This window comes from Talpa europaea (genome assembly GCF_964194135.1).
Source record: "Talpa europaea genome assembly, chromosome: 2".
Taxonomy (NCBI): Eukaryota; Metazoa; Chordata; class Mammalia; order Eulipotyphla; family Talpidae; genus Talpa; species Talpa europaea.
In genome coordinates this window covers 77,983,971-78,009,748 of record NC_140068.1, presented here as the reverse complement: position 1 = coordinate 78,009,748, position 25,778 = coordinate 77,983,971, and the positions used below count along the sequence as shown (strand labels likewise).

Below are 25,778 nucleotides of genomic sequence, written 5' to 3'. Positions count from 1 at the left end.
ATAAGAAACATATGGATCTTATTCACAGGTGATATTCAAAACACTGACCAGCCAGCAGTCCAATGCCCATATCCAGTAAGCACAGACACCAGATGATTGACGAGTGTGGCAATACGACCTGTCCCTGCTGAATATCAGCCCTGACCTTATTTCCAATGACCACATTTATGTTTTGGCTAATGTAGAGGCATGAGCTATGAGATATAAAACATGAAATACACACAGACGCAAAAGTGAACTCAAATACTCTATGAAGGATTCATGGAAGAATGAATGTGAAATATTTCACAGTGACTAAAATGGACTGGCTAATAGGCAATGGTGTTTTGTTTATTTTTTAATATTCAGCTTTGACCAAAGCAAACAGACTTTCAAGAAACCCTTGCAATTTAATGCTACTAATTTGAAGGCTCCAAATTACTGTGGAGACTTTAAAATCAGTACATGAGACTTTTTATATATTTTTCCTTAAGGAAATAATAATAATAAAAACACCGAGGTACATTAGTTTTTTTTTCAAGGGATTACTGTGGGTTATCTTCCTGAGATGCAAAAGACCACAGAGAAAAGCACCACGCCCAGGTTGCTGAATGAGGCATCAGACACTAATAGTTTGGTCCTTTTCTAAATGGATCTCTTCCAACAATTACACTAAAACACAGTGATGGATCACAGATGCCAGGAGGGCCTGGTTGTCCTTGGATTCCAGCTTTTCCATGATCTCCATCTTTGCCAGGGGGACCGGGGTCTCCTCGGGGGCCTTCCTTGCTTACTCCAGGAGGACCCTCTGGACCTAAGAAGGAACATTAGCAATGTATAAGCAGTGGGGTTTCGTATTCGAAGGTGATATAGCTGACTCTGTAAGGAGCTCATACTGAAGAAAAAAAAAATTCTAGAAAATTGTATCTATGTCTACCCATAAAAGGAAGAGGTATTCTCTCATTTAGTATCTATACCTTCCATTTTGAAAAAAATTTCCCCAAATCATTAATTTCTATGAAAGTAGCCAAAGTTATTTTACTATAGTAAACATGACACTGATTAAAACATCATGCTAAATTCTAATATTTCAATTTGTGGGTTATCCAACTTATTTCATCAAGTTTCCATCTTTTGGCAATTATCATTATAAATTAGCAAATGGACTATTAAACTAAAGCTCCAAGTCACTTCTGTGCTGCATTTGCAATAAAAATGACTACTTACATCTTGCACACAGTAATTTATATTCAGTAGCTAAATATATTGTCACAGGGTCATTATGATGAATACACACAAATGTTATTTAAAACTAATTTGTCAAAAATAGCCTGATTAATTCAACTGGCATGTTTAAAAGGAGAATTAACTTAGGATTTGGCCTTTTAATGTTGATGGCTCAAAATAATAAAACAAAATTCATATTTGGCAGTGGAGTGCAGTGGTTTATAGCACTTCTTACTACTATCAGTTCTTACTATAACTGTGTTTAGTTAGTAGTAAACATTTATTTAAACTTGACAAGAAATTTAAGCATTGCTCTGAAGGTTTGCATAAATAGTGTTAAATCATTTTATTCATTCAAAAGCCTCAGGAGGCAATAACAACTAAAATAATAGCACACATTTATTAAAAACATAACTCATTATCATGCATTATTCTGAAAACACATAAAAGATTAAATTAGCTCATTTAATCTTGTAATAATGTCATGATGTGGTTAACATATGACCATATTATAAATGCAGAAAGTGAGGTATGGTGAAGATAAAAAGCCTAGTCTACTTCAGCATTCCTCATTCTGCTTTCCTGAGAGTCATAAAGATGAAATAGTGATATACACTAGACAAGCATGGGTGACAAAACATTTAAGAACAATTCTAAGGAGTAGATGTTAGACTCTAAATGATAAGAGAATCCAGCATGATTCCTGAATATAAGATAAGAAAATATATTTTAAAATTCTAGTAGGTTAGAACTCAATGCATTAAATATGAATCTCTAAAAAAACCAAAAACGCATGTCTTCGTTTTGCATTATTTGACATAGATTTATAGTGATCTACCTAAAGTAAAATGTGCAACAACACTTAGTGCATAAACCAAATCATACCTGGGGGACCAGGAGGACCTTGATCTCCAGGATACCCAAATCCTTGACTCCCCTTTGCCCCATTTCTTCCTGGTAGGCCTACAGAGTGTCAAAGATGGAAGTGAGCTTACTTTACCTATAAAATTACTGTCTCTTACATTGTTTCAAAACTAGTATAATATATATATTGAAAGAAAATTAAATCTTTTAAACATAGCTTACCACATGTTTATTATTACCAATGGAAAACAGGGGTTTTCAGGCAAAAAAATATAAAATTATCAGTGGTCTAGCTTTAATGGGGCTTAAATATTAAGAAAAAAATGCTTAGAATTATTAGCTCTTTTTTGTTAATTCTAGTTGCTCTTTTATTACTTTGATGAAACACCTAAATTTTTCATATAATAAATATTAATAAGAATAGAAGTGTCAACCAGCAATTCACATAAACATTTAAAAGCAAAGAAAAGTTGTGAACTATTAGGAAATTTGATCATAAAACATAATTTTTCCTATAAAAACGTTTGAATAAAGTAACAAAGAGTTAACACCATTAAGGAATTGTAGTATGTGAACTTCTATGTAAAGATTTTATTAGACACATGCAACATTTCTAAGTACATTGTTAACATTTTCTAATTTGTAACTTCACACACTTCCTCTCTTTACACTTGAGAATGAATATTGCTCAAGATGTAGTATTTGCTCTTTCACACAGTTACAAATTATATAAAAATTTACAAAAGGGATTTACAAAAATGTCCTGTCATGAAAACAAAGATGAACTCTTGCCTATGAGATGTATTTAAGTTGTAAATATAAAGAATACCTTTTTGTTGTTGTTCATTTGCTTGTGCATTCATATTATGTACCTTTTAATCCTCTGGCACCTGGGCGTCCGGGAGCACCCACCAATCCAGGAACACCATCTCTCCCAGGCAAACCAGGAAATCCTCGGGGCCCTTCTGGCCCTATCGGACCAGGTGGCCCCGGAATACCAGGGGAACCATGTTGGGACTGACAATGATCACAATTTTGAATTCTTCCACTCTGAAGTAAGACTGGCAACTCGGCTTTGAAACAAAGAAATCCCACACCTTATGTTTAAATAGTAAGTTGGAGTTTCTAAGACCTCTAAAAATTTTGTTTAAGTTTACAGTGGTTATCTCATGGCCAACAATTTCACTTCTAGGTGCGTATATACAGAAATGGTCAACATACTGTGAAATAATTTTATTTTTAAAATTGCTTTAATATAGGCAGGAGGGATAAAATTTCCCCCATAAAAGAAATTGACAAAGTAAAATATGGAAAACCATATATATTTTTAAGTTATGAGATTTACATTAGAAAAGGAAAATAATGATAAAGTGTTTGTTACAATATTACAAGAGTATGAGATTTTCATTTTATTTATATTTTATCGCTACGAAAATACTCATGTAGGAAAAAAGAACATGAGTCCATAAACATTTTCTACTTTATCTTACTTATACGGTCAATAATTTCTACCAAAAATTGTATTACTTTTGTAATTTAAAAAAAAATTAAAAACTCATGAGACTTACCTCTTAATACATCAGTGCAAACTTGTCGAATAAACTGTTCTGAAAATTCTCTTCCCTGCATCAAATTATTAGGGGTTATAACATGTATATAACAAGCAAAAACAATGAAAACTATAAAAGAATAAGATTACGTACAGGTTTCCCATCCAATCCTGGACGTCCCTGAGGACCTGTTTCCCCAGGTTGCCCCTGGGGACCCATGGGCCCCATCAGACCATTCACCCCAGATTCTCCTTTAGGTCCAGTGGCACCTCTAACACCAGGCTCTCCCTTTTCACCTCTCTAAAAACAAAAAAAAAATTAAAAATTCAAGAGCTATAATTACATCATGCAGCTGGAAGTATTGGTATTGACTGGGAGGAAAATTTCCTATCAAACTACACGTATCCATTTGACTATCCATTTGATCTACAAGGATACTATATAGGCAGTATGCACAAAGCATGCAATGCAATGCCTGTGACAAAGTCCTCTTCCCAAGTCCTTAAATTTTAGAGAAACAGACAAATGAGGAGACACAAAATATTCTTACTGAAAAATAAGCAGAAAAACTGAACTCCCAATCTAGGTGAACCAATAATATTGGCAAATACATAACATTTCATACCCAATTTAATGAACCTACACATTCTGAAAATCATTATTAAAAAAACTACTGAAGAACATGCAAGATATTTTCTGTTTGGGACGCCAATAGTTAGATTTATATAGCACAGGACATTCAGACAATAAAGACTGAACAAAGACAGTATAATCAGGAAGAAACATACCTCTCCTTTTGCACCATGATGGCCTTGAATTCCCTTTAAAAGTTAATAGGAAAAAAACTGTAATAAATGCAAAAGCTACTGTATTAGTTATGTGATATGTACCTATTACCACATCTTTACTCAAACTTTTACTTTGTTTGGAAAATATTGATAGTAGTAGCGACAAAGTAATATGTAAGACACCCCCCACATTTTTAAAAGAGTAATAAATTGATAACAGTAAATTATTAATTTACACAACTGCTTCTTTCTTAGACACAACTATTTACAAATGATGTGGCTCAAATATGTAGTTTAGTTTGGCATTCTATCTGAATTCTATTTAAATTCTCTTCTGAATTTGAAATATATTACTATTTTAATGAAAATTAAACCTCAAATCAGGTAGACATAATATACTTATTGTCTTCTTCTGTAATTACGATGAATGTTCTGTTTCCTAAGTTCATGTTCTGAAAATTAAATTTTGATTGAGTATTATAGAAAAAAGATAAGGTAAAGCAAAGATATCATTAAAGTTGATTATTAGGAGAGAAAATACTAGTTATCATATGTCTAAATCACTTGCTGCTGGTAATTCAGAGATTAGAGAAGCAGTGTGATGTCCACTGTGACATTCTTGCACAGTGATATAAACACCAGGCAATCACTGGATACAAATGGAAGCTTCTGTTAATTTCTCACTTATCTCTTTCACATACTGATTCTAATGATATATATTATAGATGATAGGAACTTGAAGGGAAAGCATTAAAATATTCCACTTTTGAAATTCATGTGCACTCAGTTTCCAAAATATAGTTCCAGGAACATGCATACAAATTTCACACATACAGGTAGGAACTTATTATTCAACTTTAAAATTAGAAATCAGCATTCTGTGACTCATTATGAAATTTAGAGTAAATGCTTCATACAATGATGTTGGAGTATTTATTTTGATTTATTTCTGGTTTCCTTAAAGATGAATACCCTAATTAGAAGAAAGGAAATAAAAGTTAGGTAAAACCAATATGTGGCACATCTCAAAATGTGAGCATATTAATTCTTAGTTTTCATATGAAAATCTACTAGTGAGTTAAACATTCTGTAAGGTCAGAATGTGGTTTGTTTCTCAAGAAATGCAGGGTGATCCTTAGCAGACATATTCCTGCAACTGGAGGCAATGAAAGAGGAAAAGATAAAACAGTGAATAAAACTGAATTAGACCTGAAGCTAAAAACAGCTGTCATCTGAGAATCCACTGAGACGATTTTTCGAGAAAATCTTTTACTTGGACTCCATCCACAACACGAAGATGGAAAATTAAACACGTGCAGCACTTAGGATGACAGGTAACTAAGATTTTGTTTACTTAGAGAGCTTGGGATGGCTCTTCAGCTGCTGAAAAGCAACAGCTGCTCTGGCCCCTGGGTCCTCCATAGGCTCAGTTCCTGGTGGTGGGAAATGTGGCTTCCAAAAAATCCAGAGCAAAAGCTTTCTAGGGAACCCAAATCTGCCTCAGGGGAGCTGACTTGTTATTTTCCTTGAGATGTGAGAGAAAAACAAGTTAAGGGAACCTTGGAGAGAGTGTCATCTGTAAGCTAGTAAGCTAGCTCAGTTGTGAGCTCAGATTCCAAAGGGAACATCCTTTTTTCAGAGAGTTATTGTAAATAACAATTTTTGGTGAAAGGCCTGGGTTGTGGAGGTTGAATGGATGAAGGGGTGAAGATCTTTTATGAGAATTGTTGTTTATAGACATAGTGTGATTAACCTAGGCAAATGAAGGGGGCCAGTCTATGTTGCCAAGGAGGGAAGTGGGAACAGAGTTCATTGTGTCATCCAGTGGGTTTGAGTTGAGTGGAGGAATGCTATAATTAAAAGATTTTTTTTTTTATTGAACATAATTGTATGCAGGGAAACTCAAACCATGTCTTCTCTCAATTTCTTTTGCTTTTATTGCTAGCTTCTAATTCTCAATATCTTAATATTTGAGACTCACCTTCTACTCTGTGTTACAGACAACATTGGGACATTGTGATTTCAAACACTCTTCCTTAGGTCTCTCAGTTTCCTCCAAGTGAGGGACAGAGAGACCCCATCATTGGAGATAACATTACACAGTGTAATCCCCCTATCTGCCTCCAGAGCCCATATATTTTACTGAATTTTTCTCTCTACCACGCTTGAAATGGGCACCTCTGGGACAGAACTCACATGTAGCTTCTCTTTCAGTGCAGAGCAAGTTGGAGTGAGTTCAACTCTGAATTACAGAGTACAGTAGAAAACATACTATGTAAATACAAATTACTTTTATATATAGATAGATATAGATACAGATATAGATACACATACATATATCTCAGGTTCAATTTGGTTTTGACAGACTTTACATGCACATGTCAATCTCACTAAAACACTACAACAAGGAGAGTTTGGTCAGGGAAGAAACAAAGCAGTCCCTCAAGACAGTATTTATTAGGTCTTTAGTATAGTAAATTATATCTCTGAATAAACTAGAGGTAAATAAGTATATTCCTCTACTACATAAGGCCTCAACTAGTAACATTTCAAGAAGAAAATCAAAACTACTAGCAAGCTGACAATAGATCTGAGGCATACAAGCAAGGGAGTGGAAAGAGGTGGCAAAAAAGGGGGAGAGGAGAGCAAAGGGAATATTGGTGATAGTTCATGGGTGATGTGGTGGTGGGAAAATATGGGGTTTACACTTGAGGGGAGAAACCAATTACTATACAAAAATGAACAACATTGTAAGAAAATTACAAAAAAAAAAAAGAGAATCAAAACTAAACAATAGTTATGGAAAGACTGCCCTTGTATGAGAGACTTTGGTCAATAATTCCTCCAAGATATGTGTGGAATTATCTACCATCAGTCATCACTTGGTCAGAAAAAGTACTGAAAAGCAAGTTTCGAAGGCAACAACAGCATCAACATAAAGAAATGAAAATACAACACAATTAAAGTAAACCATTATCACCGCCGCCTCTACTTAGTATTTTCAACTCATGTGCTTAGAATGCAGATTAGATCAGTCCTTCCCCATGCCCATTCTTTTTTAACAGGTAACCTTATCTCAGCAATGTCCAGTTACATGATTCATTATTTTACTTTCTGTCAAAGAAAAAAGAAATACCTGCTGTCCGGGAATCCCTTGTCTTCCATTTTCTCCCTTCTGACCCTTTAAAAATTAATAAATATAATTAGCTTGTACATGATGCAATTACATATAAATACAAAATAGTATCCTTTTGTCTATAAAAAATGTCAATGATGTAAGCGATAGGACAGCAGTCTCTCACAGAAAATAAAGCAAGATGAAAAGCAACGGAATCTTAGAGTCAAAACAGATACAGATGAGGGATAGAGTACTGACTCTGAGGAACTTGTAAATTATTTTAGGTAGCTGAGGATATTCTACTGAATCCACATTACCAGCATGAAAATAATTTAAAATCCAGCAGCTGTGGACATTTTATTAATTTCAATGACATCATTATATTCAGTCTTGATATATGAGGACTAGAATATGTCTCTAAAGACATTTTTCACTATTAAAAGCATGCTGTAAAGATATTTTGAACAGAGATCCTTAAATGAGCACAAATAAGCAAAGAAAAATTAATAAAGATATACACATTTGTTCACTCAAGATGTATATTTGGATATCCCTCATACATAAGCTATTATATTAGTACTTCATCCCAACGTCATAAAAGATAATTAGGATTTTCTAGGAAAATAATGTCCAAATAATTTAATCAATTCACAATTTAGTGGCTAAAATTTTAGATTGCTCTTGAATAGTGGTTTTACTTATTTCCTTAACCAAGTGAATTCCAAATATTTATTAAATGATATGTACTTAATGGAACATTTGAGACATAAACAAAAATATCATTGTTCCCTTCAAGTTGCTTACTCTGTGGTGGAAAAGATAAGTAATTAAACCAGGAATGATGAAAACAATGTATGATGGCTGTACAATGTACAATTTAATATCTGGGTTGGAACATAGCCAGGGACATCTAAGGAGGGTAGAGAAAAGCTCTTCACCCTGTGTGAAGACAGGAGGATGAGTTGAGTAAGAGGTAGATAGTAGAGAAAAGATTGGAGGGTGTACTGGGGAGAGCAAACACAGGACAAAGATAAGTAATTCTTTTTGGTTACAACAATGGGGAAGGAGTGGAAATTAGAGGATGAAATGGTAAAAGATGAGACAAAAGAAGATTCAGTCAAATCAGGGGGCACTTAAAACAATACACTCTGTTTTGACATGTGTGGGGCTCCATTGAAGGTTCCTAAACTGATGTATCTTAGATCTTGCATGCTGGTAAAGTGTGGAAGAAGGGAAAAGACCAGACTCCAGAACACCAGTTAAGAGATAGAGTAACCAAGGAGCCACGATAATAAATTATTAGCTTTGTGGGGATAGGGAGAAGGAACCCAGTTCAATAAACATTTAGATGTGAAGGGAATGGAGACTGAGTTCTATGAAATCCATGATTTTTTTTTTTTTTGGTGTGACTGGTGGTATACTCAGAGAATCTATGAGTTGGGGAGGTGCACTTGAGACATCCAGAAGCAATACCAAGAAGGAAATTGGTATATACAGACAAAGAGCTCACTACTTACTTAAAATTTACTTCACTTATAATTTCAATATTAACTTAAAGGAATAATATTTGAATATCTTCCATGAGGTGTATATACACAATCAAATACTATTCAGAAATCAAAAGAGATGAACTCATTACATTTGTGGTGACATGAGTGGAGCTGGAAGGGATTATGCTAAGTGAAATAAGTCAGAAGGAGAAAGATAAATAATGGATGTTTTCACTTATATGTGGAATATAGAGAAAACAAACAAAAGGTCAAAGACAAACCTTGAAAGCTAACCATAAATCTGAGACATGAGAAAGGGGAAGAGGATGAACAGAGGAAGGGGTAAAAGCAAGAGAACACATTAGACTATGGATAAGGCTACTAGAAGGGGGATGTAGTGGGGTGGGGGTTGTGAGGTCCAATGGCAGATTACTGGTGCTTTGGTGGTGGGTGTGGTACAATAACATACATTTGCAGAAGTGTAACCCTATAGCCCTAAGATATATATTATGATATAAATCAACATTGCTTCAATTAACAGAGCTTTACAAAAAATGACAGTAACAAAAAAATTGGTGAGATGATGACATTAGCAGATTTTGATTTCAGTATTACTTCAATATGAAATTCCCTTTTCCACCTACAGAAATTCTAGAACTTTCAAAATTCTGTGAAATTCTGCAAAGTATTTTTTTGATTACTTTAAGCTTATTTTACATAGCAAAACTCAGATACTATAACAGAATTTTGCAGTGCTATTTATTACTGAGATAGTAATGGTTTATAACAATGTATGTGATTCAGACATATAGGGTCACACCTCTTCAGATCTATGTTAACACATTACCTAAAATCAAGATTGCAATCTTGAAAATATCATTAAAGAAATGTCTGGGCATTAGATCAGTGATCTATGATTTTAAAAGCCTTATGTTTCTAATACTTAAAAGATGAAAAGACCACAGATAAAATTTATTCCAGATAAGTATACTATTGATTCAATTAGTGGTATCCTATTCATAAGTGTTAGTGAACAACAAAAATTCCACAACCATTTAAACTAAAGTGAAATTATCTCCCAAGGTAGCACCTTGGTTCTTTGCCTTGCCTTTGTTCCTAAGACATCCAAAACCAAATGTCCTTCTAAATCACTCTATATTTCCTCAGGCTGATATAATTTCCTGCCATAATTCTCCTTCCATTGAATATGTTTATATTGGGTGTTAGTGGTTCTCATAAAATTAATTTGTGCCCTAAGCCATTTTAGATCATTATTTGAAACATTCACATTAGAAATATGCAAAGAAATACATATTAGAATCACATAATAAAATCTATATTTAATTTTGTTGAATCACTTGATTTCCAAGTTTAACAGTAACGTGGTAAAGAATCTTAGCTTTAGATTTGATGTTATCTAAGAAGATTAGCAGCAAAAAGGCTGGGATATAACCATTAGCTATTAATGCTAAAACAGGAAGGAGCTGGAAATCAGTGTAAGAATTTCAAAAAACAAAGCTCTGATTTTAGTGACTGGCATCCCCCAACAAACCAGCAGCATACCTGAATGCCTTTTTCTCCTTGACTTCCTTTGTCCCCCTACAAAAGAAGCAGTTTAGCACTTATTATAATTTGGTATATTCGGTATCTTTTCAAATAAATATTTTTTTTCTTCAACAAAGAAAAATACGTGGTCTTATATAAATTCCACAAGTGGCCTATATAAAGAAGCTGACACCAACACAATATTTGGTGAAAGAATAAAACCACATTATGGTGAAATGATGTTTTCAATGAACACTTTCTTGTGCTCTTCCATTTGAAAGAAAATTTACTACAGCTATTTCACCAAGAATAAATTTTGTCTGTATTTAATACAATATGAAGATAAGCACACAAATAAGAGAGGATTTGACATTTATGAAATGAAACTGAAAATCTATTAAACTAACAGCAACCAGAAATTTATAGGAAATTATGAAGTAAAACCAAATGTTGAAATGATATTTTAGAAAACATATGCTTCAAAAATGAACATATGAGGGGAAATTTATATTCCATAGTAATGCATTTTAAAGAATTTCTCAGCCAAAAGAGACATGACAGCCCAACTTATTTCAATGTCCTTGTCCTTCTAAACACTGAACCTGCAGATCAGGAACTGAAAGGCTTGTCCAAAATTTAACTTTCCAAAATTTGGAATACACTATTCTTATATTTCATTTCTACCTCATCATGCAATTTAAACAGAGTAGAGTTTTGTGTTACAGCAAACAAAATACAGATGTTCATTCAAATGGCAATTTTTTTAAACAGGAAAATTCTCTAAATCCAAGCATATAGTCATAGTAGATACACTTAATATTCACACCTAATTGCTGCTGAGGTTGATCTCAGTCTGGCAAGTGCTGTCTACTGCTCATGACACAAAGGGTCAAAAATCATCCTGGACATCATAATCCAGGGGTCAAGTGGATAATACACAAGGGATACAAAAAGAAATAGAGGAAAAGCTGAAAGAGCAGGGATATGAAGAAGATATGTTTTCCAACATAAGACAGTATATTTATTTCTAACATGAAATTATATTTTTACAATGGCATGGATTTTTGTAATAAATGGTCAGTTGTCGCTTAAAATCTCCAAATAAATAATAATAATATATAGATACAATTGGGATTTCTTCATTGAGAAAGAGAAAGGGGAGAGGGGAAAGGGAGGGAGAGAGGGAAGAGGAGGGAGGGAGGGGGAGGGAGAGAGAGAGAAACCTAAAGCAGTTCTGCTACTTTCCTCACCAAAAACATTTTACAGGTTTCCCCTGCTATACAAAAGCAGACCTTTCCTAGTTGATATGATGATTTGGTAGGTTAGTTTTTAGGTCTGCGAACACTAAAAATCTTTTCCATAGAATTTGTTTCAACAGGGCCTCCCCGGTGGCGCAGAGGTTGAGCGCTGGGTTGGGAAGCTGCCCACAGCCTCTGCAGCGCCAGTTCGATCCTCAGCCGCTGGGCAAGGGTCCCACATGGTACGCAGTCCTCTCCTGCCATGCCCACCGCTCCCCTCAGCAGTGTATTTCGTCAATCTGCCTGTTCTGTTCTCTGCTCTGGCTCTGGTGAATTCTCTCACCCTCCCATGCTTCTGACTGTACCCAGTGCTTGTATAAATAAATAAATAAATCTTAAAAATAAAATGGCTTCAACCCTATTATAAAAAAAAAAAAAAAGAAAGAATTTGTTTCAACAGTGTTCCCAGACCCCAAAACCTACCTACCAAATCATATTAAATAGGAATGTAGCTACTTTTGGATAGTAAAACCTGTATATATGTATATAATATTTGTGTTTTAAGCTCCTTAAATTAAGTTTATTTTTTTAAAAGATTTATTTATTTTTATACAAGAACAAGGGTACAGGCCAGATGTGTGGGAGGGTAAAAGGATTTACCAGAGACAGAGAGGGGAACAAAACAGGCAGACTGATGAAATACACTGCTGAGGGGAGCAGCAGGCTAGACAGGAGAGGTCTGCTAGCCATCTGGGATTCTTGCCGGCCAGCCAGGATTGAACTGGCGCTGCAGAGGCTGCAGACAGCTTCACAGTGCGGCTGGCTCTCAACCCTCTGCACCACCAGGGAGGCCCCTTAAATTAATTTTAAATGAACTGCTTTGTGTTGCAACTGTTTCATAGATAGGAATCTCATTATCAAACATTTTGGGCCTAACTTCTATCCTTTTAGACTTCTACCCAAGTTTAGGTAAGAGTGGTATTTTGCTAAGAATGCTAGACACTGAATACTTTTCCTAAAAAATTTATGACTCACATGGAGTGACTGAAAAACAATCTGAATTTACAGAATACTGCTTAATTGCATGTCTATATTTTCTGATCTGCATGCCCTCTTTCCAAAGTCTTCATCTAGAAGACAATACACATACAGGGACATGAAAAATGCCACAGCTATAAACATGGCAGATCGAATACATTCCATACACATCAAATATTTAAGTTGGATTGTCATTAAAAGTAATAACAGTCCAACAATGCTACTGTCACAAAAGGAAAAAAATACATGTTGATAGTTGATTAAAAATGGATTCTATCTCCCAAATGATACATACCTCTTTTCCTTGAATCCCAGGTAAACCCATGTGTCCTGGTTCTCCAGGTGGACCCATTGCTCCTTTATCTCCCTAGTTAACAGAAAAATTACATAAAGATCACAGAGCTGTTATGAAAAACACCACTGTTTTTTATCTCCACGTGTGTCTTAAATTAAGAACTGGTGGTTAAAATAAATTGTAGACAGGGTTGTTATTACAGAAATAATAAAGAATAAAATGTTTACTGGAATCCTCAAACAGCTTTTTATTTTTCCTATCTTTGCTAATTAAAAACTTCTGATAGTATAGAATATTAAGAAAATATGTAAGTAGTTGGTGTTTTTATAACTTCAACAATGAATAAAAAGTTATGAAAATAATAAATGCAGCTTTCTTTTTTACTTGTTTACTAACACTTTCTCTTCCTCCTTGAAACTTCCTTTTCTCATACTGCCACTTTAAAGAACTTAATTTATTATCACAAAATTTTTAAGTAATAGAATAAAAAATTATTTAAAAACTAAGTACCCACTTATTAAATTGTTATGAATTTTCTACCTCTCATACATACACACGACTTGGTTACACTCACCTTGTATGCAAAATTTTACAATGTTTTTGTCTTTCATTTCAAAATGGATTAATCTTGTGATAGTCTATATGTCATATTTTTATTATATGATTTTAAATTACAGAAGAGTATTCAATTGTACTGAATTGTTATATTTCAGTAAATCCTTACTGTTAAACATCAGTTGTCACAATTTTTTATAAGCGATATTCTGGTAAACATAATTAGATTTTATGCACATTTAGTTTTTTCCTTTATATATATGGAGTATTATTACAGGGAATATTCCATGAGTTACCAAGTCTCAGTTTTTCCACTCTCTATCATCCCATAAAGATAATTTCCTTTATGAAATATACCTTTTTTTTTTTTTTTTGTGGGACCCTTGCCGGTGGCCAGGACTCGAACCGGCACTGCAGAAGCTGCGGGCAGCCTCGCAACCCAGCGCTCAGCTACTGCACCACCAGGGGAGGCCCTGAAATATACCTTCTTAAAAGTCTGAAAAAAGGAAGTTCTCTGAAATCCTTTAGCAATGATGTATCCATAACATTTACATAATATTCATGATTTTTGTTTTGTTTTGTGTTTTACTATTAGTCCAAGAAGCTATCATGTTAATTAAAGATACTCTCTTTTGTGAAAACCAAATTTTGCTCTTTGTTTTCACTATGATTCCTCCTGGAGCTGGTGAATATTAACTTAGACTTTAAAAAAAAACTAGAAGATATTTTAAAATCCCACTGGAAATAAATATCAACCACTTGGTTTGGAGGACACTTATAAAACCATCTGTGTATTCACACACTGAAAATAAAGTCCCATCAATCAAATAAAGTCCCAGCAGAGGGACAGCACAGCTTGTAGGAGCCATACTCTGTTTTCAGTTAAATGAGAAGGCTGCTCTCTCAACCAGAGAACATGTTCATATTAGCATACAACTTTTATCATTTCTAGAAAATCAAGGCAAAGTATATTTTGTGTGTTTATTACAAATTATGACAAAGTACAGAAAACAGAAATGAAATTCCACCCAGAATATTTTATTTAACATACCTTCCTTTTATGACATAGGTAATCTTTAATTTCATGTTATCTTTCCTAAGTGATACAAAATGTTAATTTCATCAAATAATGAGGGGAACTTATAATTCTTTGAACGTATTTGTAAATGCATCCAATCATAGTTACCTTGAGTCCAGAATCTCCAGGAATCCCTTGATGTCCAGGTTCACCTTTACTTCCCTGTTAATGCATTAAAAATTTTTAATTAAAAAATTAGTCACAATATAGCTGACATAAACATTTAAAGAAAGATTTTATTTAATTGTAGCTTTTCAATTTTCCAATTGCTTGAAATGTAGACCCTATACATACAGCCTTACTAACAAAAACTCTTGAACAAGATAATGATTCCACACATTTATAAAGCTCTCCGAAAGCCTCTGTGAAAGCTGGCAACCCCAAATAAAAGTGAGGAGAGTCAGATCCTTAGAAACCAGCAATGATTAGCTATGTCTCCATAATGTACAAGCTGAAACCACACATTTTAACAGTATCCCCGGGGTCAACAATTTTTATCTTTGCTCTATTCACTTTCTCAGTATGACTTTAATGTAGTATGTAGCTGAAGGAAAGAAAATTAGCCTGAGATGAACATTATCTTTTTTGATGAAACATAAATCACAAACTCTTTATGTACTTTTTTATGATTCCAACACAATCCTTCCTAATATATAGAAACTTGGAGAATAAGACCAAGTTGACAAAGAATTTAGGACAGGAAAAAAGAACTGTATATATAAAAAGTAAAAGTGCCCCTAGGTTAATAAGGAGAGTTTTTCAAAGGTATTTTAGGTTTTCAAATATACTTGATACCTAAAATCACAACCCAGTCATTGTTTAGCAAAGTCCAGAATGAATCAAGTCAGCGAGACACTCAAGACAGTAATAACTATTCTAGTAACACAACAGCAGGTTTGAAGAGTTGCAGCAGAGACTATATGGCCTTCAAAGACTGAAATAATACTATTTACTTAGCAGGAAAAAATGTACAACAGCTGAGTTAATACACTACATATAAGTAGGTTGAGATGTTTTATCAAAAATATTATATTTAACAGATATAATTTTAACATCTTGAATCCCTTTTTAACAAAATAAGTGCATAAGTACAAGTGGAAGGGAATCAAACTTCATAGCAATGCTGTAAAAATCAACAAACTGTGATCCTGGAAACAGCTTACTTGTTTCTCCAAAAAATTAGCAGAATCTCCCCAAGTGGTCATTGCCACAAATAGATTGTTCTAAAGTATTTTATGGAAAATCCAGCAGATTTTATTGCCCTCAGGCCTACCCCGTGGCGCAGGAGGTTGAGCACAGTGCTGTGAAGCTGTCTGCTGCCTCGGCAGCACGGGTTAGATTCCCCGCCAGCCAGGGAGATTTCCACATGGCGAGGCAGACCTCTCCTGTCTCACCCGCTGCTCCCCTCAGCAGTGTATTTCATCAGTCTATCTTTTCTGTTACCAGCTCTATCTCTGGTGAATCCTCACCCTCCTGCGCCTCTGGCCTGTACCCCAGTGCTTGTATAAATAAATAAATATTTTTTTAAAAAAAAGATTTTTATTGCCCACCAGCTTTGTGTGCGGCAACAATGGGAAGTGGTTATTAAAAAAACTGGTGAAATATTAGGCTGCTTTCTTAAAAATTAAAGCAACCACAACACCACAGCCCATACAGAGCATAAAGCTATTCTATATCTTGAAAAATTATGGGGAATTTCTGCTGGGTAAGTTCAGTGACTCATGGGTTTTATATCAATGTGCAGACCTGCCACTGCTGCAGTAAACACAGGGTCCCCCTCTGGTAAGAGGACAGCTGCTTTTCCCGAAATGTTGAGCTACTATGACATGTTATTTTACCTTTTTCTAAATACTTTAGAAATTTTAATACTTTAGAGTAGATTAGGTCATCTACTCATTTTGTTTGCCAGGGTCTATCCCACTGGGAGTATGTCTGTTTAAATGTTGAATGCTTCAAAATCTGCAATTCCATCATTTTCTAAATCTGCAATGCCATCACTTTCTTTTGGAAGGTTGTCCTAGACTCTACTTGTTAAAAAAAAAAAAATAGATTCTTGAGTCTTGTCAAAATATACTTGATTTTATGTTCTATAAACCAAGGAAAAACTTACTTATCAATACAGAATTCTATACATCTAGAAAACTGGCAAACCATGATGGAAGAATTTCAGTTTCACCCTGGCAATAATAAACCTAACATCCTAAATATATTTGTCAAGCTTATCTTACTTTTTGGAAACCTGGGGTAAAGATTATAGGCTATTTTATTTGGGTCCTCAGGGAAGAATAATCTAATAAAATTCACTGCAATGCAATTTACAAATAAAAATTCCATATACATTCCATTAAGTAAAAATATCAAGACTGGGAAATTGGTGAGAGTTATGTCCAGACGTCATAGTAAGGTGGGTTTGGCACTGAACTCTACAGAACATTATATATTCTTCAGTGTCCACTGAGGTGGCAATAAGGGAAGACAGAAGTAGTAAGGGATTGTAGACCCTTACTAGCCTAAGCCAATCCTGCTTACTTCAGCCTGTTTTATGTGCTTAGTTTTTGCATATTTCACATTTAAAAGTAATTGATCATAGGGAAAAAAGCTCACATTCAAAATAGAATCAATGCTATTAAAACATTTACAAAATACATAAATGATCATTTTGCAACAATTTCTCAATCTTATTAATTTCCTTGTATTTACCTTAAGTCCTGGTATTCCAGGATGACCTGGCAAACCATTACTTCCCATCAAGCCCTATATGTTTGAATAAGAATTTCAAGAGTCATTTAGAGGACAATGATAAAAATATTTAATCCATCTCCCAGTTATACAGTCTTATAATAATTCACAAAAGATAAATTTTCCCCCACACACAGATTCCAATAAAGAAAAATAAGGAATCAATCTACCCAAAATGTCATGAAAGACAGCAGAACCCTTAATACTCTGTTATTCAACTAACATACAACAGTAAAAGTTGGTGTAGAACTAGTAAGACAAATGTAAATAAAAGCTTATTTTTAGGACAGTCTCACTTTTTTCCTTTCATTATGATGGCTAAGAATTAGGTTTCTGCACAGGTGTTATTTAGCCAATGTTACTTACATTTTCTATTTTCTTGAACAATATTTTAAGAGATACCATCTAATAAATTCTCTGGATATATTAATAATCTTTCTTCAAGTTACAAGATGATCTCATTTTAACATTTTTAAACAGGTGATTCAAAATAAGGCAATAACTGGTCCAGTAACAAGTATCTGATATAATTTAGAATCTAAGTTAAATACCATTTCAAATAACATTAATGTATAATAAAACAAAAACATTAATATTCTTATATATTAATATATCAATATATACCAAAAACATTCTCTTAAACATGACAAAAATGTGATGTGCAAAAATATTCAACTAAAATCATCAGAAAACAAACTCAAATAGTTATATTGAAAATATGTCATCACTACTACATTTTGCTATCCATTTATGAGGTTACGGCAAGTATAATATGCAAAATATACCAGTTCACAGTATAGTATATAAAAAGTTAGAAATGTTAAATAAAGATATTTTTGAAGTTGAATGACATTATATTTCAATAACTTAATTTTCTGGTGGCTAACAGATACTGATAAATAGTTTTGTTTTATTATTCTAAGGAACAAATAAAATGCTTAGTGATGGTGGAGGTGGATGAAGAGTATTTCATTATAAGGGATAAGAATCTTGTTTTAATGTCCCGACAAGCTGAATCCCTAGTTAAAGGATAATATCTTTCTTATTTAGTTCCTACTTCACATGCAAAATTCACCAAATCTTTCACAAAAGAACTAAGTGAAATGTTTCTTTCTAACTCACATAATTAAATCAAAAAGTCATAACCCATTAAGAGAAGAAATGGCCTGTTTTACTTAAAGGAAAAAAGTATTAATTCTATTAATTATTAATATTAACTATTAATTATTATTAATGCTATTAATTCTAGCAGTAACAGATACTTGCACATGCAAGATAAAATTTTCATAATACATAATATCAAATTAATATGTTCCTTCCACAGCCAAAACTTTCAAAATAGTTTGTTCACTAGTTTGGGATCTTCCCATACTATGTCTTCTAATGTATTTTCCATCATTAATGTAATAAATTTGTAATTTTATTAAAATTTATAAAGAACATTGAGTTTTAGACTTGTACTTAGTAAATATTAGTGAATAGTTAGAATATTTGCCTTCTGGTTTTATTTTAGCTATGGTAAGTGTTCTTCATCTTTATTTGGGTAGCCAGCTTTTGAGAATTTAAAGAAATGTAGACTCTTCTAGAAAAATGGACATAAATAAACACATTCTTTTTCATACAAATGCATGGAGTTTCTGGCCCCAAATACCTGATTACTGCTTGCCCTCCAGCTTTTTGAACTCCAGAATAAGAGTTCTTTATACACATTAACAATATCTCAAACATCTTGATAATAATGACATTCACATACAGGTATCCCTGGAGCTCCTTTTTTCCCCATAGGTCCTGTAGGTCCAATTTCTCCCTAAAAACAAAATACAGATCAAAATTAAATTACAAATTATCAATTTATTTCCAGGAATTTCTTATCAAAGTACTATGGAATAAATATTCAGTATCAATTTTTCAGTTTTTCTACTTTCTCTCCCTTTATTGTAAGAAAGGAACAAGATATGGCTGAAAACCAAAAATTCAGGCATCTAACACCTTACTTGTGTCTGTGGTTTTAGTGTGTCAAAAATTGAATTATGAAGTCAGGTTTCATCCCTACTAGTTATTAAAAGCAAGACCTAGCAGTTCACACAGTATTGGTGAGATGAGACAACAGGAAAAAAAATATCAAGAATATACTTTTTATTACCACAGAATTTAAAAGCACAAAATAATAAAGAAAAAAAATGATGGTATGGAATAACAGCAACTTTTAGGAATGTGGCTGACTAGGTGCTCCACAGGATTCTTTGAATTTAGGAAAAAAAAAATGAAGGAGCAGCCTATGTGAGAGAGTGCTGATTTTATGAATAGTAGAGGAGGTCTTCAAAGATCTCTTACTTTAATAAAATATACTCTGATTTGGGGCAATGAAGATTTGTGCAGGAACCTTTCACGAAGTAGGGGTCAAGAAGACTGGTAGGTATCTGAGAGTGCACACTCATTTCTTGGTAAACTTAATATTAGGGCAGTTGTGGGAAGAGGACTGGAATCTTTAATACCAGTGGTGACATTTCAAGGGGGCTAAAACAGTACCTTTAGCTACCAGCAGGAGACAGTTCTCCAAACCACAATTAGGAAGACAGGAATCCCACCAATTAAAATGAAGCAATGAGCTCATAATCAATAATAAAGAAAGAGGCGGCTGCAAACTATAGACTGAGAATCAACAGGAATATTAACTGGAGATAGTGAAAACGTCAACAATAAACTTTAAATTTATGACATCTTTGCACATTAAATAAAGGAATTATGAAAGACTATTAGGACTGAAAATAGAGTGTGAATAATAAAAAGGTGTTATCAAAAATTATAACTTTCAGAAATGAAAAATGATTGTCTAGATATTTTTAAAATCAATTGGTTGTTTAAACAGATTAGAGATAGTAGTGGTTCACTAGAAAATATGTCCAAAATTTTTAACTATAATTTAACACAGACTAGTGGATATGAAAATAAGAAAGTATTTAAAGATGCAGAAGACAAAAGTAGGAGGAATAAATTAGGTCTAATTAGAAATCTGTAAGAGACAATAGAGAGGATGAACAGCAGTAATATGGAGGGAGAGGTTGATGGCTCCAATAGTTAAATAATCCCACAAAGCCAGGCAGCAACAAAATTTCCTTCAGGATGTATAAAGAGAAACACATGCTTAGATGCATCATAATTATAACACACAAAACAAAACCCCTTAAAGACTCCAAAAGGAAGGAACAGGTCACTCTGACAGAGTGAGAGCAGAATCTTTGTGTGTAATAATGGAAGTCAGGAGACAGTAGAAGAAAATTTCGACATGTTTAGAGAAAATCACATCTGCACTAAAGGAACTTCTAAAGGTATAGCTCATGAAGTAGCAAATTCATCTCAAATGAAGGTCCAAGAGAACATTATAGAAAAATAAATAAGTAAAACAAAAAACATATTCAAATCCAAATTAATATTATCTGAATAAAGCAAACAAAAAATTAACATTGTAGTTCAAAATAATAGCATCTGAAATAATATTTAAACAGTTAACAGTGGCCAAAAATTTGTAGAAATGTATTCTATGTGAAGATATCAACAACCTTATCCTCTTAAAAGTAATTTCAGGCATAAGTCATTCAACTTTCATTAACATTCACCTTTTGTCCTGTTAAACCTCGGTTTCCAGGAAATCCTGGAATTCCCTGAAAAGAAATAAAAATCAAGTTTTAATAAAAAATTTATAGACAGCCATTAAAGAAGAATCAATCATTATTGGACTTTTAAGTTGTACATAATGCATAATTACAAACATATCATCTATATTACAGTATAAAATTACCATTTATAAGCAATTTTGGAAAATAGATTTATGAGATTCAGTATTATATTAAGAGTTACTGATCTTTAAAGTTTTAAATAAAGGCTTACAGAGAGAAGCTATGAGGAAATTAATCTTGATTCTTTCAGAACATAAGTGGGAAATAAAAAGAATATTTCATACAAGCATATTGCTGTATTGCAACGAATAAAGCAAGAAAAATTATCAAACGATATGACTATATTTAATACAAGTTTCAAGGGCACTTACACTAGCAACCTTAATTAAAAACTACTAAAACTAAATATTTTCATCAAATTGTATACCTTGAAAGACCCAGGAACCTAACTATGTTTAAAACTGCAATCTTTCAGGCCTCCCTGGTAGTACAGGGAGTTAAGCACAGCACTGTGAAGCTATCGCAGTCTCTGAAGCACGAGTTCGATCTCACATGGTGCAGCAGACCTTTCCTGACTTGCCCGCTGTTACACTCAGCAGTGTATTTCAGAGGATCTGCCTGTTCTGCTCCCCACTCTGTCTCTGGTGAATCCTCTCACCTCCTATACCTCTGGCCTGTTCTTATATGCATAAATAAATAAATCTTAAAAAAATAAAACGTTTAAAAATAAATAAAACTGCAATCTTTTGCTAAGTGATTCCATTGGTGATAAAATCATAAAGAATATGCAAATCAGTTTGCTGAGAGACAAAATAAATGACACAGAACTCTCACATTGCTGCACCCAAATGTATAAGTTCTCTAACAAGACTCAGAAAAAAATAATGTAAATTCTATAAATTGAAAATAAGAAGCACATTTATTAGTGGGAAAGAGTGTCATTCAATACACTTACCAATATGAATATTCATCACCAAAAACAAACAGTAACAGTGCTAATCAATGAATCATTTCTTATTCATTTTTCTTCACTCCTTCCCTGATGATACTTAAATTGAAAATTAACACTTGTTCTGTTCAGTTGCCACTATCAATGAGATCCAGTATCTTCCATTACAGGGAGCTTGCCATTATTTTGATTATCACACCTTAACTTTACTAACACAAAACTCATCAATGTGTTAGCCATAATTACAGTGCAAGGCACAAGCATATAGTTCTAGTTTTAAAATCTAAGCTTGAATCATAAATTGGAATTCAATTTGATTCTGTTCAGCTCAATTTGCCATGGCACTATGTCCTATGCAGAGATCAAAAGTTGTATGTGAGTAATGACGATCAACAACGAACTCAGTCTTCTTGAAAGAAAGTCTTTAAAAGCACTAAATACAGAGTAATATAAAAAAATAATTCAAACTAACATCATAAAACATGAGCAAAGGGCTTCCTATAATATTTGGCATGAAATTATCCCATTCAAATACACACATGCACATAGATGCAAACTCCCTGTTTAGATTAAGTGCTGAACTTAAGTAAAATGTGTCTATAAAATCTTCTGTGATACAAGGTGGCCACACATTGTTCCAGAACTGGAGCTGCTGTGTCAATACAGTATCCCGAGGCTTTGGGAATCCCTAAGGAGCCATGCAATTGCCCATGACACTGTCAGATCTGAGAAATGGATCTTCTTGCAGATTCCTTTATTATTGAGGGTTGCATTATTATTTAAGTCCTTTGCCTTTCAAGGATCTATGATATAAGTGGGAATTAGTTACAGATATTCTGACTCTACTTCTGTTTCTGAAGATCCGTGCAGTGTCACCCTGAGAAAGAAAGTCATACCCAGGTATCCCTGATCAGAACCCCCACCTCCACATCTCAGGAGTCCTTGAGCATCCTAGTTTACAATCTGGATCTGATTTGATACCCTTTCATCTAATTCCAACACTGTTATTTTTATATTAGTGAAGTCATAAATTATATACTACTTCAATATAGTGAATACTGAGTGTATTGGGGAGAAGGACATTCCAGATTACAGTCATTTTCCTGTAGTCTTAAGTTAGTTAAATGCATCAAAATGCATTTCTTAGTTATGAAATTATAGCCAATTATACCACAAACAATAAAAATTATTTTATCAATACCAAGGAAAAGATACATAAAACATTATGTTTAAAAATGTGAAACTAATTTGTAAATGTAATTCTTGGTAAAACTAACATAATAGCATGAGCACTCATGGGATAAAGGACTGTTAAGAGGGAGAATGATTCAGAAGAACTGAAATCATTCAGAGCGATAGTAGTTAATAAATAAAATTTTCCTAGAATTTTTCTGGGCTCCCAATAAGTTTACTGAAATTGATTGAGCTTTGTCAAATATACTAGGAGAAATATAATTCAAACGCTTTTGAAAGTTACCAGTTTGTTGATCCAAAGGTATTTAGTAACAATTGCTTCATAGAGAAAATGTTTGTCCAAGCACTATTTTATACTTAATTTTTCAGCCAGTGCGGTTTTGGTTTCAGGGAACTGTGAAAATGTGTAAGTAACAAAAGCAACAAACATTTTATTTGGAAAGAGCAAACAGACATTTTCTCCGCTTCTGCAATTTCAGTTGGGTTTGAGGAAGAGAAGAAAATCTGGAAAATCCTGCATAATGTTGTAGTGAAAGAATGTTGACATGAAAAAATATCTTAGAAGCTTTTCTGTGACCACTAAACCACCATTGCATAGCAAAAAAGTTATTAAAATGGAAATATTTAATTTAGAATAAAGGATTTGGTCCTGATATCCTATAGACTACTTTATCATTAAGAAAAAGTGCCTTTATGAGTACATTACTCATAAAGACAAAATATCAGGTTATACTTTCCCACATACCATGAATGTGTATACATTACTTCCAAAATTAGAGCTTCTTGAATTGTATCTGCTTTTAATTAATGCAATATTTTCAATGTACTAAAAATCATGTCTAACTGATAAGTAGTATTTTTAAATAAAAAATTTCCTCTTTTTTAGACAGTGGTAAAGACAATATCACACAGTTATCAAAATATTGGAAACACATTATATTTTCTTCTAAGCTTTCAAAAAATATATGTTCACTCCAAAAGATTCAATAAAAGTAAAGTCCTAATGTTGAAAGTATCATTCTTACTAGCTACAAAGGTGGCAAAGATTATTACTAAAGAGCATAGTGGAAACTGGGGAAAGCCAAAACAGAAGCAAGGAAGCAGTTAGAAGTTTAGACACTGGAGTCAGCCAGTCCATTATTCAGTAGTGGCTAAGTGACTTCATGCCAGTTATACAAACTTTAAGTTCACAATATCTCCATTTGTTAAATGTTTAATAGTTTTATTTTGTTTTTTTAAATATCCATTAATTTTTTCACAATATAGGATTTCTCCACTCAGATGTGGTCACCAGTTTTCCCACCACCAAAATGTCCACAGTGGAGGTGCAAACAACCTAAAAGCCCCAAAACAGATGAGTTGATCAAGAAGATGTGGTACATGTACACAATGAAATACTACTCAGCCATCAAAAAGATAAGCCTATGCCATTTGCGGCAACATGAATGAACCAGAGAGGATTATTCTAAGGGAAGCATGAGTCATACACTGTTTTCAGAGCTGATAAATGATCCTTTGCTTTAAGTCAGTTCAATTTATCAAGACATACTTTATACTTAATTTGTAAGAAAGAGATTTTCATCATAAAAGCCTAGACCCTAGACCCTATAAAATTTTAAAAGAAATTTATATTTTAATATCTTGTGTTGATAATCTCCACTGGACTAAATTCATTGTGAGCCATTAGAGTTGCATGGCCCTGGAATGTATTCATAAATTCTAGTTTACTCATGATTAACATAACTTTGGTAAAAATATACCTTTTCCTTTTCTACCCCAAAAGTGTGTCTATGCCAAGAGCCTTTCAAAGCTACAATCTTCCAAAGAACCAAAATTAAAACAAAGCATGACTTAACTAGGCATATCTACTTCAAAGAGAGGAATATTCAGTTCAGTATTCACAAATACAAAAGTGATTTTTATAAGCCATTTAAGTACCTAGTACTATTATAACCAGTAACTGTAATGTACATACCTGATTATCAAAAAAATGCATATTGATATAAACAAATTATTTTCAAGTGTGCTTTCTCAGATATTCCCCATGTATTACAATATCCCCTTATATACACCTAGAACATAAATAATTTTATGGTGTTAATTCTTAGAGATAATCAAGCATTTGTCTAGCATTCACTATGATAACCATACCCAAGCTTTTTAAAAATAATTTCTAAAACACCAAAAAATAAGAAGGGCATTCACAAAAAGAAATGATTTAGTTATCAAAATGTGCACTCCAAATCATAAAAACTGTAGTTGTTTTCACAGTCAATGAGAAAGTATGAAATGTAAAAATGAATGAATGTAAAACATTCACATTTTACCTGCTAAATTAGTGATTTATATAGATCATATAATTATTAAAATAAATAAACCTCATCTTAACACTGTTTTCTTAATTCTGTAGTTTTCAAGTTTTGAAAGTGGAGAATTAATTCATTAATTCAAGAA

At 33.3% G+C, this 25,778-nt stretch overlaps 1 protein-coding gene across 2 annotated transcripts in view; it reads right to left on the bottom strand.

The window, feature by feature from the left end:
* Positions 1–605: 605 nt before the first annotated feature.
* Positions 606–25,778, bottom strand: part of COL21A1 (collagen type XXI alpha 1 chain) — a gene marked incomplete at both ends in the record, with an annotated part of 87,871 nt that continues 62,698 nt past the window's right edge. For both annotated transcript variants that reach the window (XM_084257451.1, XM_084257450.1), the window contains 13 exons: positions 606–793; positions 2,092–2,169; positions 2,943–3,143; positions 3,639–3,693; positions 3,774–3,920; positions 4,409–4,441; positions 7,545–7,589; positions 10,580–10,615; positions 13,133–13,204; positions 14,874–14,927; positions 17,466–17,519; positions 19,258–19,311; positions 21,122–21,166. In XM_084257451.1, the coding sequence (XP_084113577.1) occupies positions 606–793; positions 2,092–2,169; positions 2,943–3,143; positions 3,639–3,693; positions 3,774–3,920; positions 4,409–4,441; positions 7,545–7,589; positions 10,580–10,615; positions 13,133–13,204; positions 14,874–14,927; positions 17,466–17,519; positions 19,258–19,311; positions 21,122–21,166 (1,062 nt within the window). The remainder of the gene's footprint in view (positions 794–2,091; positions 2,170–2,942; positions 3,144–3,638; positions 3,694–3,773; positions 3,921–4,408; positions 4,442–7,544; positions 7,590–10,579; positions 10,616–13,132; positions 13,205–14,873; positions 14,928–17,465; positions 17,520–19,257; positions 19,312–21,121; positions 21,167–25,778) is intronic.